The 17,449-nt window shown below is 53.3% G+C and overlaps 2 protein-coding genes across 5 annotated transcripts; one reads left to right on the top strand and one right to left on the bottom strand.

Annotated features, from left to right (window-relative positions):
- Positions 1 to 677: 677 nt before the first annotated feature.
- Positions 678 to 15,857, top strand: Wnk4 (WNK lysine deficient protein kinase 4). 4 transcript variants are annotated; one of them, XM_075990658.1, is made up of 20 exons: positions 678 to 1,421; positions 1,534 to 1,608; positions 2,856 to 3,028; positions 3,843 to 4,063; positions 4,306 to 4,463; positions 4,945 to 5,033; positions 5,117 to 5,333; positions 7,903 to 8,167; positions 8,408 to 8,529; positions 8,770 to 8,828; positions 8,927 to 9,041; positions 9,306 to 9,422; positions 12,667 to 12,804; positions 13,475 to 13,517; positions 13,613 to 14,190; positions 14,275 to 14,335; positions 14,440 to 14,839; positions 14,929 to 15,128; positions 15,293 to 15,390; positions 15,498 to 15,640. In XM_075990658.1, the coding sequence occupies exons 1-20, from the start codon at positions 813 to 815 to the stop codon at positions 15,498 to 15,500; spliced, it is 3,741 nt and encodes a 1,246-aa protein (XP_075846773.1). In that variant the 5' UTR covers positions 678 to 812; the 3' UTR covers positions 15,501 to 15,640. The 4 variants fall into 4 exon arrangements, with proteins under 4 accessions (XP_075846773.1, XP_075846771.1, XP_075846774.1 ...); XM_075990656.1 differs by having other exon boundaries at positions 13,610 to 14,190; XM_075990659.1 differs by lacking the exon at positions 1,534 to 1,608 and having other exon boundaries at positions 13,610 to 14,190; positions 15,498 to 15,857.
- A 555-nt stretch (positions 15,858 to 16,412) lies between these two features.
- Coa3 (cytochrome c oxidase assembly factor 3) lies at positions 16,413 to 17,418 on the bottom strand. The gene is made up of 2 exons (XM_075990665.1): positions 17,169 to 17,418; positions 16,413 to 16,907 (listed from the first exon to the last, which is right to left on the bottom strand). The coding sequence occupies exons 1-2, from the start codon at positions 17,380 to 17,382 to the stop codon at positions 16,795 to 16,797; spliced, it is 327 nt and encodes a 108-aa protein (XP_075846780.1). The 5' UTR covers positions 17,383 to 17,418; the 3' UTR covers positions 16,413 to 16,794.
- Between the last annotated feature and the right edge of the window lie 31 nt (positions 17,419 to 17,449).

Here is a 17,449-nt window from a genome sequence, read left to right as displayed (position 1 = left end):
GGGGAGCTGGGGGGGGGGGGAACCGGATGTGAACTTTGGTTTATTGAAGACTTTGGCAAACAGAAGGGGAGGAAGGAGAGCCCACAGCAAAAACAGCCTTTCTGGCCAGGGCCAGACTCAGGCCAAGGTGGGGTGGAGCTGACGGGTGACCAGCTCTTGGTTGGGGGTGGTGGCACTTGTCCTAGAGTACACACACCCGTCTGTGTGGACAGGGGGGTCTAGCTGAGTCAGAAAAACCTTACCTTTCCAACACCGATGTTAGGCCTGGGGCTACTCCTGATTAGGGCTGGGTAGTGCTTGCTGCCTTATCAGGGGCGTGCAGGCTAGTGGTGCCCCTCCCCAGCTACCCTCCTCCCCACTGAGGCTGAGCCTCAGTCACTTTTCATCTCCTGTTCCAGTGTCCTCCAGCTCCCCCACCCCAAACATGTTTGGCTCTCCCTTGTGCGGGAGCACACCCACCGCTTCCTCCCACTCACTCAGCTCTTGCCGGGGAAAAGAGTTGAAGGCGGAGACTCTGGAGAGCAAGGCGGGCGGCCGGGGGGCTAAGCGGCGGGCGGCAGAGGTGAGGGCAGCACCCCAGCTCCACGCGGTACAACGCTCCAGGCTCACAAGGGGGTGGCCCTAGGGGGTGAGGACCGGTCTCGGCTGGGGGCGGGTCGTGGGGCGGAGCTGGGGGCGGGTCGCCAGGACGGCCCGCCGGGGGCTGGGGCCCCAGCCGCTCAGCCGGAGCGCTGCGCACCCAGCCGGTCCGCCTGTCAGGCCGCCGCCTCCAGTCGCCTGGCTTTCCGCCCTGCGGCGCCCGGCCCTTCCCCATGCTAGCACCTCGGACTACGGAAAACGGGGTCCCCATGTCCCAAACCGAGGCTGACTTGGCTCTGCGGCCACCGCCGGCTCTCACCTCCTCGGGGCCAACTCGCTTGGGGCCACCTCCTCGGCGAGTGCGCCGCTTCTCTGGGAAGGCTGAACCCCGACCCCGCTCTTCACGACCGAACCGCCGCAGCTCAGTCGATTTGGGACTGCTGAGCTCCTGGTCTCAACCAGTGTCATTCCTTCCGGAACCCCCCGATCCTCCGGACCCCGTTGGCCGCACGAAGAGCCCACCTCCTAGCGCCAAAGAAACCTCCGAGGGCACATGGACCGGGGCAGCCCCGGTGAAGGCTGCAGACTTGGCAAATCCTGAGCTCACGGTACCTTCGGGAGGTCACGGGTCCCGGGAACCACCAAGGCTTCTTGATGCTGCAGCCCGGGAGCGGCGGCGGGAGCAGGAAGAGAAAGAGGACACAGAGACCCAGGCTGTGGCAACGTCTCCAGACGGCCGATACCTCAAGTTTGACATTGAGATTGGAAGAGGCTCCTTCAAGACGGTGTATCGAGGGCTAGACACCGACACCACGGTAGAGGTGGCCTGGTGTGAACTGCAGGTGTGGCTGGGCGCCCCCTCTGTGGTACCTGGGGATGGGGCCCTTTGGAGGTCGCAGGTTGGGAAAAACGGGAGGACAACATCAAGGAAAGGATCATTTTTTTTCTTATCAGATGTCCAGGCACCCTTGCTCTTCTTGCCGGCATGATCTCACTGACTCTGGGTGGGTTCCGGAGAAACTGAGGCAGGTGGTATATGGTGGCTCCCAATGAGCCAATGCGCATAGCTAGCTTCACTTTCAAGCCTCTCTACAAACCTGAGTGTTGGGAAACTGAGTAGGGAGGGAGGCAGACCCTTCAGTCTCCTGCCCTGGGCACCACTGCCCTGTCCTCTCTTTTTCCTCTAAGTCTTGAGACTTTGTGCTGTGACCCTGGTCCTCTCGCTCCTCCTCCTTCCTCTTTACAAACTTAAGAGACTGGGATGTGGGAGGCCCGGAGTTGAGGCCAAAGTCCTCTCCACCTCCAAAAAGATTTAGGGTAGTTATGGCAGAAGGGGGCTCCCCAGGTTCCTTCCGAAGCAGTCAGCCTTACAGACTTCGCAGCAACTTCGGGGAGCAGGGACAGGACGCTAGCTGAAGCTGGAGTCCAGTCCGGTTTCACACCCCTCTGCATACCTGGGTTCTCCCTTTCCATTGCCAAAGGAGCTGAGCTCTAGCAAGTTTTGGACTTCAGGAAGATACAGATTTTTAGCACTTTCTTCCTCCCGTTGCTCCCATTCTAAGTGTGAGTGGTCCCAGAAACACAAGATCCAGATTAGGAAACAAAACCAGGAGGAGGGGTCCTTCCACTTTGGCTTTGGCACAGGACTCTCCGCTAGTGCCTGCTAGTGCCGCGCCCCAGGCTTTAAGCCAGGCCAGGAGGATCGGCCAGACTCAGGGGAGGGGGAGGGAGGGAGAGAGAGAAAGGAGGGGTGGGGCAGCCCCAGCCATGGGGGGCGGTCTCCTGGCCCTGGTACAGGATCTTTTTTTTCTTGGTACCTTCATCTACCTCTTTCTAGAGCCTGCAGTTCCTAGGTTTTAGGGCCAACCTCTTGCCGGCCCCAATTCCCGGCCCGTGGTCTGCCTGCTGCCTACCGGCTGCCAGCCCCAGGGCACAAGCCCCCCTCCTCCCCAACTTCCACAGTCGGCTCTGGAGGCCACAAAGGCGCTATTGAGCACCGGCTCCCAGACCTGTGCATAAAGACGCTTGTGTCCAGCGGGGGGTCCGGATTGCTGCCCCAGGCCCAGGATGGGTGTGTTATTGGAGCAATAAAGAAGAGACCAACCAAAAGTCGGGGGTCTGCTGCCCTTCTGGCTAGCGATCTCACCAATCAATCGTACCCCGGCCATATGCTCCTGCCCTCATCCCGCCCCCCCCCCAAGTTCTGCCCCAGATATCCCGTGCTCTTCTTCCTGGGGTTCTGGGTCTGATGTGACCCCTATCGTCCGATCCCACAGACTCGGAAACTATCTCGAGCTGAACGGCAGCGATTCTCCGAGGAGGTTGAGATGCTTAAGGGGCTGCAGCACCCCAACATCGTCCGCTTCTATGACTCGTGGAAGTCGGTGCTGAGGGGCCAGGTTTGCATCGTGCTGGTCACTGAACTCATGACCTCCGGCACGCTCAAGACGTGAGCTCTGGCCTGGGTGGGAGGGGAAGGATGGAACGTCACTCCGAGGCCCTGGGAACTTCTCCCAATCACGACAATGTCCTCCCATGTCTATATCTTTGTTGTGCTTAACAACAGACAGCAGCATCTCTTAGGTCTTTGCTTAATATCTTCCAGCTGGGTTTTCACTGCTCATCTTTGCCCTCCCTACCTTGCTGCAACACTACTGATGCCCCCCTCCCAAACACATGCACAACAGCAGCCCTAAGGAGCCTTTCCCAGTATGCCAACCCCTCGTTAGCCCATCTTCCTGTAACCTAGAGGAAATCTGACCCTTTGCCTCCTCAAACCTCTTCAAGATTTCCTACTGCCCTGGGGTAAAGTCCACAAAGTCCCTAAAATACACCCTCATTTCTAGCTTAAGTTAACAAAGCCAGTTCTCAGTGACTTCCCACCCTGCCCTGTCACTCCTGTGGTCCTTCAGCGGGGAAGATCTCCATCTCTTCCCATTTTCACCCTTGAACTTAATACTCCTCCTTCAAGGCAAAAGTTATTTCCTCAGTGAAATCCTCCCCCACGCTTGGGACAGTTAGTCATTCCTTCCTGCTCCCACAGTACCTTCTTTGGCGGTCACCCTATCTCCGAATTTACTGTCAGTAGTTTTGTAACCTATTTACCATACTCATTGACTCAGTTTCTTTTTGGGCCAGACGAACCTGATTTTAAAGAATCTGGCAGGGGACGCGGAGGTGGAGGCAAGGGTAGGATGAGAGGAAATTTTCCAGTCCTGGAATCGATATCCCCACGCCGACCTTGGTTATGCACCCTCTCCCAGGTACCTGAGGCGGTTCCGCGAAATGAAGCCCCGAGTCCTTCAGCGCTGGAGTCGCCAAATCTTGCGGGGACTTCATTTCCTACATTCCCGCGTGCCCCCCATCCTGCACCGAGATCTCAAGTGTGACAACGTTTTCATTACCGGCCCTTCAGGCTCTGTCAAAATCGGAGATCTCGGACTGGCCACACTCAAGCGCGCCTCCTTTGCCAAGAGCGTCATCGGTGCGTCTCTCCAGCAGGGCCTTTCTCATTGCTAGCTCCCCCACAACAGAAAAGAGCTCCAATAGGGCTTTGGAGAGCTCCCAAACTAGGGCAACCTATTCTTCCAGCCCCCAGAACACACTTCGGGCAAGAGTTAGTCACCAGAACTCCCGGGGTTGCCCTTGGGCTATTTAGCCCATGATAGACCCGAATGGAGGGAGGGGACCAAGAGGAAGGCCTGACCTTTTCTGTGGGTCCAACAGGGACCCCGGAATTTATGGCCCCCGAGATGTATGAGGAAAAGTACGACGAGGCGGTGGACGTGTACGCCTTTGGGATGTGCATGCTGGAGATGGCTACATCTGAGTATCCCTACTCTGAGTGCCAGAACGCAGCACAAATCTACCGCAAGGTCACTTCGGTGAGAAGGACGGGGTTCGGGAAGAAGGGATCCCCAGAGGCCCTCCCACTCTCCTGCCCTCTAACTAGCCTGTTTGTAGCCGGTATCCTTTATCTCAATAAAAACAGGCCAGACAGAAAGATGCCCCAGTGAAGCGGAAATGTGTTGTATGCACGTAAGCCCCTCACACAAGCTAGTAAGAATATGTGCAATCCTAAGAGTTTACAAGCCGCTGCACATCTAGTCTCGGCAGATCTTCCTAGTTGTCCCACCAGGTGAGCCGGGCGAATGTTCTGCTCTGCGCTTTACAAATGAGAAAACAACCAACCGGGAAGTCTTGCGCGAGGTCACACCAGCAATATGTGGAGGGAATGGATTTGAAAATCGAGTCTCTCAGTACCAGCACCCTTCCCCCACCCGAGCCTTGGAGACTGCCTGCTTTGCACACTTCCTGAGAGCTGGCTCGCAGGCAACCCGAGGCCTCATGCAACTCTTCTCGCAGGGCACAAAGCCCAACAGCTTCTACAAGGTGAAGATGCCGGAGGTGAAGGAGATCATTGAAGGCTGCATCCGCACGGATAAGAACGAGAGGTTGGGTCCCCGGGCCAGAGAGGGCATGGAGACGAAGCTCGGGTGGCAGCAGGCTCGGCTCCTCACTTCTCCATGGTCCCCAGGTTTACCATTCAGGATCTCCTGGCCCACGCGTTCTTCCGCGAGGAACGAGGTGTGCACGTGGAACTGGCAGAAGAGGATGACGGGGAGAAGCCGGGTCTCAAACTCTGGCTGCGCATGGAGGATGCACGGCGCGGGGGGCGCCCACGGGATAACCAGGCCATCGAGTTCCTGTTCCAGCTTGGTCGGGACGCTGCTGAGGAGGTGGCTCAGGAGATGGTGAGGAGATAGGTCCTGTTTTGATTGAGCGTGTAAAGGGCTCAGCCAATCTGTCACCAGTCAATAGGAGAGGGCCAGGGTGGGCCACTAGAGGAGCGAGAGGAGGCTCCCACCCAGAGGAGCATCTCCTACAGGGGTCTTCCTGCCTCTCCTGCCCTAATTCACCTGCACACGCTAGGGTTTTTTTTTTTCCAGAACCAACCGTGGATTCTCTAACCTCGCTTCTTTGTTTCTTGCAGATTCATTTATCATGGAATGTCCTTCTTGGCAATTTATCTATTTATTTTTCCCTCTCCACCTTCTTTGTCGTCCCCCCACCCCCAATGCTTAGCACCATCAATTCCAGGAAGGTCACTCCTCTGGAGTTAAAAGTTGAATGCTTCTTTCCATATCAGTGGGGCCTCTACACAGCCTCAACCGTGGGCTTTGTTTTATACCAGAATGCGTTTACCATCTCTCTCCTCTGCTAGACCAGAAACTATCTGTTACCAGATTTTTTTTTTTCTAATCCCTTACTGTTTGGCAGGTGGTAGGTCCTCCTTAGCAATCACACGTGACTTGAAGCATTTTCACGTGAGCCTGTTTGGAAGGCAATTTTATCCCAACTTATCGATGAAGGAATGCAAGCTCAGAGAGACTGACTGTCTTGTCTGGAGTCCCAAGTAAACAAATGACAAAGCAGGATTTAAACTTAAACCATTCAGATTTGGTCAGGTAGCCCTGCCGCTCTTCTTCTACTCCACCTGCAAAACTCACAGCTAAACTGAAAGGGAAGGAGAGGGCGGGGAGGAGCAGACACTGGTGGAAGAGAAAGCAGGTGTGGGCATAGACGATGTCAGGGCAGAACCTTAAAAGCTTGTTGAGGAGAGCCTGAATGGGAGAAGGGGTGAGAATATGGGGTTCTCAATAGAGAAATGGCAGTAGCAAGGTCAAGGGTCATCTGTGCTGGGTCAAGAACCTGAGACTATCCTGACGTAGTGGCTCATATTATTTTTTTATTTTTCTTTTTTTTAAAATCTATTTATTGTGTACACAGTGTTCTGTCTGCATTTTGCCTGCACACCAGAAGAGGACATCAGATCTCATTACAGATGGTCGTGAGCCACCAAGTGGTTGCTGGGATTGAACTCAGGACCTCTGGAAGAGTAGCCAGTGCTCTTAACCTCTGAGCCATCTCTCCAGCTCCAGTGGCTCATATTATTGACCCCAGCACTCAGGAGGCAAAAGTAGATGAATCTCTGAGCCCAGCTTGGTTTATATTGTGAGGCCAGGGATACACAGTGAGACCCTATCTCTAATGATAATAACTTGAGACTGAATGTGGCAAAAGTGCCCTTGCCAAAGCACTGCCCAGCTTGACTATAGATGCAATCTTTTCTTGTAGTTGGGCCTTTGTGGCACACACCTTTAATCCCAGCATTTGGGAGGCAGAGGCAGGCGGATCTCTATGAGTTTAAGGCCAGCCTGGTCTACAAGAGCTAGTTCCAGAACTGCTAGAGCTATTACACAGAGAAACCCTATCTTGAAAAGATTTTTTTAAAGAAAAGTTATATATTATTTGTGTGTGACTCTGTGTATGTATGTGGGTGCACATTTGCCACAGCGTACAAGCAGAGGTCAAAGGACAACTTGTGGGAATCACTTCTCTCCTTCCATCATTCTGACTCAGGCTATCAGGCTTGGCAGTGGGCACCTTTATACACAAAGCCAGCCTGCCTGCCCTCAAGATCAAATCTTGATCTATTACCTGCAAGGCATGTGTGTGCATGCATGAGTGAGTATGTGTGTGTGCGGCGTATTCTTTTTCTGTGTGGGTGCGCATGTATGCATGCATGTATACGTGTGCATGCTTTGACATAGGTGTTGGGAGTTGGAATGCAGGCCTTCATGATCACTATCATGTCTAAAACAACAGCAGCAAAGTTTATTCCCCAATGTTATTGAGAAGGCTTAACAAGGATGAGTTTTCACTAACAGACATGGTACTTAGTCAATAAATAGCTCCTTCCTCATTCCTAGAGGCCTCAAAAGGTGTCCTAATAGATCCTTTTCCCCTCCCTTCCCCCCTTCCTCCTCTCTCTCTCTCTCTCTCTTTCTCTCTCTCTCTCTATCTATCTATCTGAATGTACAGTAGTGTATATGCCTATGTGTGAAGGCCAGAAGCCAGTTTAAGTGTCCTGATGGGTCCATCCTCTGTCCTGTCTGTCTGTCTGGCTTGTCTCTGTCTTTCTGCATGTACAGGTGTGTATGCGCATATGTGTGGAAACCAGATGTTAACTTTGGGTATCATGCCTCAGGAACCAGCAACCTTGTTTTTTGAGACAGGGTCTCTTACTGGGACCTGGGGCCCGCTAATTAGGCTAGACTGGGTGGCCAGCAAGCTCCTGTGTCTGCCTCCCGGCACTGAGATTAGAAGCTTGCTTGCCTGACCCTTACGTGAGCACTGGGGATCAGACTTACGTCATGTTTGTGCAGTAGGCATTTTACTAACTTGGGTAGCTCCCCAGTCCCTGGTGAGTCTTTCATAGGGGGAATCTGGAGCTGTCTCTCTTTCTATCCCCGACTCCAGGTAGCCTTGGGCTTAGTTTGCGAAGCTGACTACCAGCCAGTGGCCCGTGCAGTCCGGGAACGGGTTGCTGCCATCCAGCGGAAGCGGGAGAAGCTTCGAAAAGCTAGGGAGTTGAAGGTCCTTCCACAGGAGTCAGGACCTCCTCCAGCAACTGTGTCCATGGCTCCTGGTGCCACCAGTGCCTTCCCCCCCGAGCCCGAGGAACCAGAGGCTGACCAGCACCAATCCTTCCTCTTCCGCCATGCTAGCTACTCATCTACCACCTGTAAGTGACCCCAACTTGGAGTTCTAGGTCCCAGAAGTCCAGCCCAGAAATGCTGTCATTTATCCAGCCTTCCAACTCTAGCTGTGAACCTTTCCTTAAGGACAAATACTCCCACAATTCCCTCCTGGCTCCAGGTCCCTCTTTGCACAGACAGGTCCCCTCCTCTACCACCGCAGTCCTTTATTATTATTATTATTATTATTATTATTATTATTTTTGATCCACTCCCTCCCCCGCCAGCTGATTGCGAGACTGATGGCTACCTCAGCTCCTCCGGCTTCCTGGATGCCTCAGACCCTGCCCTTCAGCCCCCTGGGGGGGTGCCATCCAGCCCCGCTGAGTCTCATCTCTGCTTGCCCTCGGTGAGAGGGGGGGTCCCTCTCTTGGGAGCCTTCCAATGATTCATGACCTATCCTTTTCTCTTGAATCCCAACCCCCTACCTGTTCCCTTGTTCCTGAAATACACTATTCCTCTCCTTATCTTCTCCAGTTCTATTTCCCTAGTATTCTCTCCCCCCATCCCTGGCACCATTTCCCTGGGTCACCACAATTACCATCAACAGCTATTATCTCCTGATCTCAGGAAGTGTATCCTCTTTCAGAGTTTCGCCTTGTCCATTCCACGCTCTGGCCCTGGCAGTGACTTTTCTCCTGGGGACAGGTATGTTCTGGTTTAAGTTGGGGTACCAGGGCGAGACACAGAAAGTTCTGGGTCCCCACTGCCCACTTAAACACTTCTATCTTCTTTCCCCTGCCCAGCTGTGCCTCAGATGCAGCATCAGGCCTCAGTGACATGGGAGAAGGGGGGCAGACGAGGAAACCTCCAGTGAAGAGCCTTCGTCGGAGACCCCGATCCCGGCTTCGGGTCACTAGTGTATGGCGAGCATAGGAGCTGGAGAGCAACCTACAGAACCCGTGGGGAACTGCCAGGGAGACAGGGGAGGTGGGCCAGAAAAGCAGAGCTGCAGTGTGTGACTGGTGCCCACGAGGCATCTAGTCTAGTTTCAGTGTCGACTCTGGGGGTAGAATCTGCTCTCAGTGTCCACTCTGGCCCACGCGCTTTGACTAGAGGAGGTGGGAGGACATGACCGAGGCAGAAGCATTGATGCCTTTCCTTCTGCTGACTTTGAATCTAAAGGTCTCAGACCAGAATGACAGAGTTGTGGAGTGCCAGCTCCAGACCCACAACAGCAAGATGGTGACCTTCCGATTTGATCTGGATGGGGACAGCCCGGAGGAGATTGCAGCGGCCATGGTGAGAGGGAGAGAGACAGGGCAGATTTGGATATAAGCATTTCCCTCCTGGAGGCCACAGGTGCTGACACACCCTGACCCCACAGTCAGGCTGAACACGTTGAGATCAATAAGGACTGAGTAGACACAGTGGTGTGTGCACGTGGTTCCTGCTAGAGATGTCATACTGCGACTGGAAGTAAAGCACGGACGGGAGCAGCAAGGGAGGGAATGGGATTGGCCCACGTCCTAGCGAATGAGTAGGAACGGCAGGGAAGGGTGGGAAGGGCATGGCCGGCTGGAGGCACCGAACAGTATTAGTGCTAGTGGTTAGTACTGAGTGTTGGGGGGAGCGTACTGCGGAAACCACTGTCACAGGAGGAAAGGGGTCCTACAGTAAATCCTGGAAAGTGGGATTCAGATCATGAGCGCATCCGAAGGCCAGATCTGCAGTGTACGCCTGATATCTTGAGCACTTAGGAAGTGGAAACAGGAAAATCAAGGGTTCAGGGTCGCCCTTGGCTGCATAGCAGTTCAAGGCCAGCACAGGCTACACAAGACCTTATAAAGCAAAGAAAGTTAGGCAGAGAGAAACACAACTCGAATGGTTTTTGTTTGTTTTAAGATTTATTTATTTATGTATATGAGCGCTCTATTTGCATGTATGCCTACATGACAGAGAAGGGCATCAGCTCCCATTACAGATGGTTGAGCCACCATGTGGTTGTTGGGAATTGAACTCCGTACAATAAGCCATTTGTCTAGCCCTGAGAATGGGTTGTAGGTAGACCATTCTGCTGTGAGATGTGGGAGGGTTTTAGGAATGAGGAATCTGGTTGGGAGGTGGACACAAGAAGCCAGACTCCCGGGAATGGAGGTGAAATGGAATGTGGAGGAGAAGAAAGGGTGGATCTAAGGGTTGCTTCAGGAAAACTGCTGTGTAGTCCAGTACGTTCTTGACGTAGCAGTGTGGGTAGTGGATGCCCAATAAATATTTGCTGAGTTGATATGCTAGGGAGTTAGGGAGAAAGGATATCAAGGGCAACCCGTATCAGAGGAACAAAGAGGAGCAGACTACTCAATGAGAGAAGTTGGGAATGAAAGCAGGGTTTCTTAAGGGTCACGATGAGCTTGAGCAACAGCTGAGTCAAGGTCCTCCATGGCAACAGGATATGGCCAGGAAGAGCTAAAGAGAGATGGGTTTAGGAGTCCTCGGTCCAGCGCCGAGGGTGAAAACAGACCTGCAAGCGAGAGACATGGGAGCTTCTAGACTGCATCTCTTGCAAGCATCCTGTTCGAGAATGAGAAGTGGGGGGCACGGTACTGAAGGACAGCAAGTTGGAGCCAAAGAAGTAGGAGGGTTCTAGTGAAGGCAGAGGGAGAATCCTGAGCAAGACGACACTGGCTCTTGTTAGAGGTACCAGTGGTACACAGTTTCAGCAGAGTGGGGTGGCAGATGTCAGCCGCTGAGATGGTGGAGAAAACGTCTGGCTTTAGGAATTCTTCACAAAGCACCTCCTCCTTGAGGCCATTCACCTAGTCTCCAGAGCAAAGACATCGAAGGCTTGTCCTCCTCCGTCAAGCCATGTGACCCTTCCAGAGTCTTTATCAAGCCACACACTTCTGAACAGTTCTGGAAGAGGCCGGGCGCCTTCCTGTCTCTGTTTCTGTCTATCCAGGGGTCTGTAGGTCTGAACACCTTTCCCCATGGTTCCCGTGTGCACTCAGAATCCACACAATCCAAGTGACCCGCCCCTGGATCCAGGATCCATTTTTTTTCTCTCCTCCCTAGTTCATGTCTCTGCAGCAGAGTTTGAGACTTGGACCGAATCTTGCTGCTTTTCATCATCATCAGCAGCAGCAGCAGCAGCAGCAGCAGCAATCTGTGATCCTAAAGTCAGGAAGCATGGCCATTTTGGTTTTTTGAGACAGGGTTTCACTGTAGTTTTTTTAGAGCCTGTCCTGGAACTAGCTCATGTAGACCAGGCTGGCCTCAAACTCACAGAGATCAGCTTGACTCTGCCCCCTGAGTGCTGGGATTAAAGGTGTGTTACATCATGCCTGACTAAATTGCGGTTTAAAAACAACAACAACAACAAAATCCAAGCACACTGTAAGTAGGGTATAGTCCCCTCAGGAAGCTGAAGTTGAGGCGGGAGGATTGCCACAAGTTTGAAGCCACTCTGGACAATGTAGCAAGACCCCCACCCGCCCCGCCTCCAAACAACAACAAAGCGCCAAACCAACTAACCAAATACAATGTAAGACTAAACCACAACATAAAATTTACTGCCGTAACCACTTTGAAGCATGTGTTCAATAGTACAGTACCCACATTGTTGTGAACCGGATCTCCAGACCTTGCAGGTCTGAAATGCTTGCTAAAGATCCTCCCACCCCCAGAAAGAAAAAAAAAAAGAATTCTTAGCCATACTCACTACCAGCAAGGTGCTCAAGTGCTCTACCCACCCCAGGACGACTTGCAGCCTGCTGTGTATTGATTGACGTGGGGTGCAAGACCACGATGTTCCATGCTTCCCCTACTCAACAGCGTTTCCCACAATGCGTGGTAGGCAGTAAGTTCATGATGGCTGTGGAGTGGAAAGTGACATTTACCATTGACTGCCTTGTTCCCCTTAACCTTGCCATGTGTGACTGGGGCCCCGTGTGATGTACTTTATAATCTTTCTATGAATGCAGAAATTGTGCCAAAAGCATGCAGCTGTGCAAAGAATTTAGGCTCTGGCTTTCAGTGGACCTGGCTTCAAATAGCGTGACTTTGAGCCGTCTGAACTTTTTAAAAAAAATCTTATTTATTTATTGAAGGTGCATTGGTATTTTGTCTTCATGTATGTCTGTGGGAGGGTGTCAGATCCTCTGGCACTGGAGTTACAGGTGCTAGGAATGGAACCCAGGTCCTCTGGAAGAGCAACTAGTGCTCTTAACCACTGAGCCATCTCTCCAGCCCCAGGCCAGCTGGACTTAACCTGAGCATTAGTTATCTTCATTGCACAGGGAGGATATTAATAGACCGTAGCAGGCTGTTGGTGCTACATGCGACGATACATGGAAAGCGTTGGTGCACACAGCACACACATCCTAGGCATGTCAGTTCCTGGACTACATTCCTCCTGGACCACAAGCCCCTGGCGCACAACACGTCCTCAGGAAATGATGCAGCGGTATCAACTGTTGGGTTTAAACATCGGGAGCAGGGAAGCAACGGTGAGATTAACAGCCTCCTCCCATCCCGTAACCCCTGCCAGGTGTACAATGAGTTCATTCTGCCCTCGGAGCGAGATGGATTCCTGAGCAGGATCCGAGAGATTATCCAGCGAGTGGAGACCTTGCTGAAGAGAGATCCTGGTCCTCCGGAGACTGCTGAAGATGCCCTGAGCCCTCAGGTCAGGCCTCTGGACATCCCCAGCAGGAACAGACTCTGCCCTCAGCAGTCTGCTTGGATTAACTTCTCTTAATCTTGAGGACTTTACAACTGGCTCTTAACTCTGTTTGAGAGTCTGATGAAAGCTACAGACTCTTGTTCTAGAAAACAGTGAGCAGACACTTTTAGCTTGTTATCTTGAAATAGGCGAGAACTATAGAACCCATTCCTAGATGCCCTTTGCCCAGATTTCCTGGTTAAGGCTGGCTTTTTTACTAGCTTTCTCATTCTTCCTCTGTATTCTACGTTATGTTCCTTTGAACCGCTCGAGAATAGTTTGGCAGATTTCATGCCTCTTTACCTCCAAAATTTTAGCACATATGCTTTTGAATCCCAAGAGGCTTGTGTCTGGATTCCTAGAGGCTCATGGCTCCTATCTTAAGAATCCCAGCCTGGGCCGGGCGATGGTGGCTCATGCCTTTAATCCCAGCACTCGGGAGGCAGAGACAGGAGGATCTCTGTGAGTTCGAGACCAGCCTGGTCTACAGAGCTAGTTCCAGGACAGGCTCCAAAGCCACAGAGAAACCCTCTCTCGAAAAAACCAGAAAAAAAAAAAAAGAATCCCAGCCTGTAACTATCCGTTTGAGACTCGGCTTTCCCCACCGAGACTGAAGGCCCCCTTTCTCCCTCAGGCAGAGCCAGCAGCACCGTCTGCCCTCCCAGGCCCACCAAATGGTAGGTTCTATTCCTGTTCATCGCAACCCTTGGGTTGACCTTGTGGAGGGCACAGGGCACGGGGGTCTGAAATCTCAACCCTTCCTCTTCAGCAGAGCCCCAGAGAAGCATCTCCCTGGAACAGAGGAGCTGGGCAGCCTTCTCTACCTCTCCATCTTCTCCTGGAACCCCCCTGTCCCCTGGAACCCCATTTTCCCTTGGGACGCCCCCTGTCTTCCCATGCCCCATCTTTCCGATCCCTTCACCCTCATGCCATCCCTGCCCATTCTCCCAGGTCTCTTCAAACCCCTGTCCGCAGACCCCCAGCTCCCCACTTCCACCCTTCGCCAGTGCTCCTCAGTTCCCATTCCCTTCTTCTCACCTTCCTGTGAGTGCCCTTCCCACCAGCTCTCCCCACCCATTCCCTCCAGGTTGTTCCCAAGTCACTCTCAGCCCCTCTTCTTTTCCTGCCTGCCCCTCTCCTCCCCCCCTCCCTGCTACCACAGCAGGCCCCCTCCTCTCTCTGGCTAGTGCCTTCTCTCTGGCTGTGATGACCGTGGCCCAGTCCCTGTTGTCCCCTTCCCCTGGGCTTCTTTCTCAGTCTCCTCCAGGTCCCTTGCCTAGCCTGCCCCTTCCCCTAGCTTCTTGTGGCCAGGAGAGCCTTTTACCCCAAATGGCTGAGACACAGAGTGAGGTGAGTAGGGAATGGAGAGGGATATTGGGGTGAGGGGAGATCTGTTCTGGATCCTTTACTTTCTCATGGTACCACACTTTGTAGGCTTCCCCAAATTCTGCTCAGCCACTACTGGGCGAAGCTAGACTGGCACCCATCTCTGAAGGTGAGGCCTCTAATCCCCAACCTTCCCCTGCCTGTTACCCCCAACACATTTATGTCCGGCTAGTTTCTTCTGTCCTCCTCACTTCCCGCCTTACCTCCCTACAGAGGGAAAGCCCCAGCTTGTTGGGCGCTTCCAAGTGACTTCATCCAAGGAACCGGCAGAGCCGCCCCTGCAGCCAGCACCCCCAACTCTCTCCAGTTCCCTAAAGCTTCCAACCCCTGAGCTGACCTCAGAGAGCTCAGACACAGAGGACAGTGCTGCGGGAGGACCAGAGACCAGGGAGGCTCTGGCAGAGAGTGACCGTGCAGCCGAGGGCCTAGGGGTGGCGATCGAAGAGGAAGGGAATGACGGGGCCCGGACTGGAGGAAGTTCCCCGCTCTTGAGTCATCCCAGCCCAGTGTGGATGAACTACTCCTACAGCAGCCTGTGTCTGAGCAGTGAGGAGTCAGAGAGCAGTGGGGAGGATGAGGAGTTCTGGGCTGAGCTGCAGACTCTTCGGCAGAAGTGAGTCTGGGGAAGATGGCAGAACTAGAGGTAAACCTGGGAGCACAAAGTATGTGACTAGCCATTTCCTGCCCTTGGTGCATCCTCAGACACTTATCAGAAGTGGAGACACTGCAGACCCTACAGAAAAAAGAAATCGAGGACTTGTACAGCCGGCTTGGGAAGCAGCCCCCACCTGGTATCGTAGCCCCAGCCGCTATGTTGTCCAGCCGCCAGCGCCGCCTCTCCAAGGGCAGCTTCCCCACCTCTCGCCGCAACAGCCTGCAGCGCTCTGACCTCCCTGGCCCTGGTGAGAGGGCAGCCACCCAGCTTTCACCTTTCCCTTGAGACTCCTTCCCTATCGACAGGATCTTTCGGGCCCTGGTGGTTTAGCCTTGGTTCTGGGGAACCAGCCCCCGCTCCTCGCTGCCCCTTCCTTCACTTAGAGCTCTCCTTCCCTCATCCTGCTCCCAGGCATCATGCGAAGGAACTCCCTGAGTGGCAGCAGCACCGGCTCCCAGGAGCAGCGGGCAAGCAAGGGGGTGACATTCGCCGGGGATGTTGGCAGGATGGTGAGGGCAGGCCCAATGGAGGGAGAGCCCAGGGAATGGTGACTGGCAGCAGCTTTGCCTCCCCCCCACTTTGGGCATTTCCTCAGCATTTTTCTTTTCCCCTCCAGTGAATTCAGAACAGAAGTCCTATGTCTCCCCAACACCAGGGCCCCCTGTGGTATCTGGGCTCTCAGAATCTGATGCTTTGGTGACCAGCTGAACTCAGCACAGAACACCCCAGCACTGAGGGGGCATAGAAAGTGCGATTGTGTTATCCTGAAGAGAGTAAAACAATGTGGGGGCTCAGCTGTGTGGAAATGTCATTTCTGTCCCTACCCCCCCCTTCATCTTTGCTCCTCCCCAGGCAAGGGCTAACCACTAAGCAATCCCACTCAAGTCCAGATGCTTCTAGAAGGCCAGCTGGGAGTGTAGCAGGTGTGCTCACATCACCAAAGTGAACAGCAATCAATAAAAATACTGGGAAGGATTGTGGGTCTGTATCTGTCATGTCTTAGGAGCTGGGGGCAAAGACTTGTGGGGTGAGGCGGGCGAGGATCTAGAAGCCATTCTCCTCTCACAATGGGAGGCAGGATGGACGCTGCCCAGTTTTCTGGCTTTTTGCCACCAGGTCATGAGGAAACTCCATGACCAGTGATCCACCTGGCCAAGCTATGACCCCCTCAGACTCCACCCTAGACCTGTATGGGCAGGTACCAGCGAATGTCAAAAGAATGAAGGTGCTAGTCTCTTGTCCTTCATCTACCCATGCAACGATGGGAAAAGGCTGTGACATTAAGAGTCTTTAAGGCTCAGAGCAAAAGAGTGACCTTCCTCTCCCTAAGACCTGGTTCGGTCTCAAACAGCCCAGTAATCTCTCCCTTAAATCAGGTGGAAAGATCTGCTGGAAAAAGTAATTCTAGTTAAACATTTACCGCTCCCTGGGGCTGTGCCACCCCCGCAGTTACTGCCAAGGCAGTTACTGCCAGGGCGCTTTCCAGCAAGAAGCGCCATGTGTCCCTCGGCCCCCAAACACTAGCCTTGCCTTCAGGAGAGATGACTCATTTTATTTCTCTTAACTTGACCCCATCTTTCCCACTTAAGGTTCCAACTCTGCAGATACACCACACCCTCCCCCTTAACAGTTGGGCCCCTGGGAGGTGAAGGGGTAAACCACAAAGTTTGAGGAAAGGCAAGGTCACATACCTCTCGAACAAGGAAATTAGAAGGCTGAGTACTGTACAAACTGCATGTGAAATGAACAATCCCCCCTTCCCCCCCACACACACCCGGCAGTGGCCAGGCGCACAGTCTCTGGCTTCTTGGCTCAATCACAGTTCGAAGTAAGGAAGCCAGCGATGCTGTGAGATCGCCAGGCATCATTTAAGGGGTACAGGAGCTCCAGCAGTTTGAAGATGGTCCGTACAGTTAGGGTCCTGATGCTCTCTCCCTCTCGAGAGCTCGGGCTCGGGCAGCTTTGGCCTCATCTTCCAGCTCATCAAGGAAACGCTCCTGAGCCACTGAATAGAAGGTGTAACCATCTGGCGGGGTGGGTTCAGGAAACCAAAAGCATATGGGCATTTCTTTCTTCTACCACCCTTGTTATCACCCCAAATTAATGATTGTGGAGTGCCACCCTTTTGCTCTTTTTGAACCCTTAACTGAATTGCTATCACAAAACCACTAAGAGCAGCGTAGATATAGTAGGATTAGGTATTAACCCCATTTTGTCCACACATTAAAGGCTACACGTCTCGTTCCCTTTTCCCTAACCCCATACGTGGTATAGTCAGGACGGATACAAATAGCCAATACCACGGCCCCAATGCCCAGGCCAGTCACGATGTTCCGGGTCCGCCGCTGTGGCAGTGTTTTCTGCCACTGGGCAAGCTGCACCTGCCGCATAAACTGCACTTGCGCTGGGGTCAATTTATCCCGCGACGGGTCGATGCGCTGAGCGAATGGGGCTTTTCCATCCTTAGCACCCAAAGGGTCACCAGCTCCGGATGCCGCCATGTTGCTGCTCCGCCCTAAGCCGCCCAGCTATCTGGGAATAGTAGGCTTTGATCGCCGCAAGGGACTC

The sequence above is a fragment of the Microtus pennsylvanicus genome, chromosome 11, assembly GCF_037038515.1.
Source record: "Microtus pennsylvanicus isolate mMicPen1 chromosome 11, mMicPen1.hap1, whole genome shotgun sequence".
Classification (NCBI taxonomy): Eukaryota; Metazoa; Chordata; class Mammalia; order Rodentia; family Cricetidae; genus Microtus; species Microtus pennsylvanicus.
The sequence above is the reverse complement of the archived record's forward strand: the minus strand, read 5'-3'. Positions and strand labels throughout refer to the sequence as shown.

Bases quoted from the DNA above. Each gene is read 5' to 3' on its own strand.
- Wnk4 (XM_075990656.1), top strand. From the start codon at position 813: ATGCTAGCACCTCGGACTACGGAAAACGGGGTCCCCATGTCCCAAACC. The intron at 5,034-5,116 runs GTTGGGTCCCCG...CATGGTCCCCAG, and splicing joins CGCACGGATAAGAACGAGAG to GTTTACCATTCAGGATCTCC. The intron at 14,840-14,928 runs GTGAGTCTGGGG...GTGCATCCTCAG, and splicing joins CTGCAGACTCTTCGGCAGAA to ACACTTATCAGAAGTGGAGA.
- Coa3 (XM_075990665.1), bottom strand. From the start codon at position 17,382: ATGGCGGCATCCGGAGCTGGTGACCCTTTGGGTGCTAAGGATGGAAAA. The intron at 16,908-17,168 runs GTATCCGTCCTG...CCACCCCGCCAG, and splicing joins GGCCGTGGTATTGGCTATTT to ATGGTTACACCTTCTATTCA.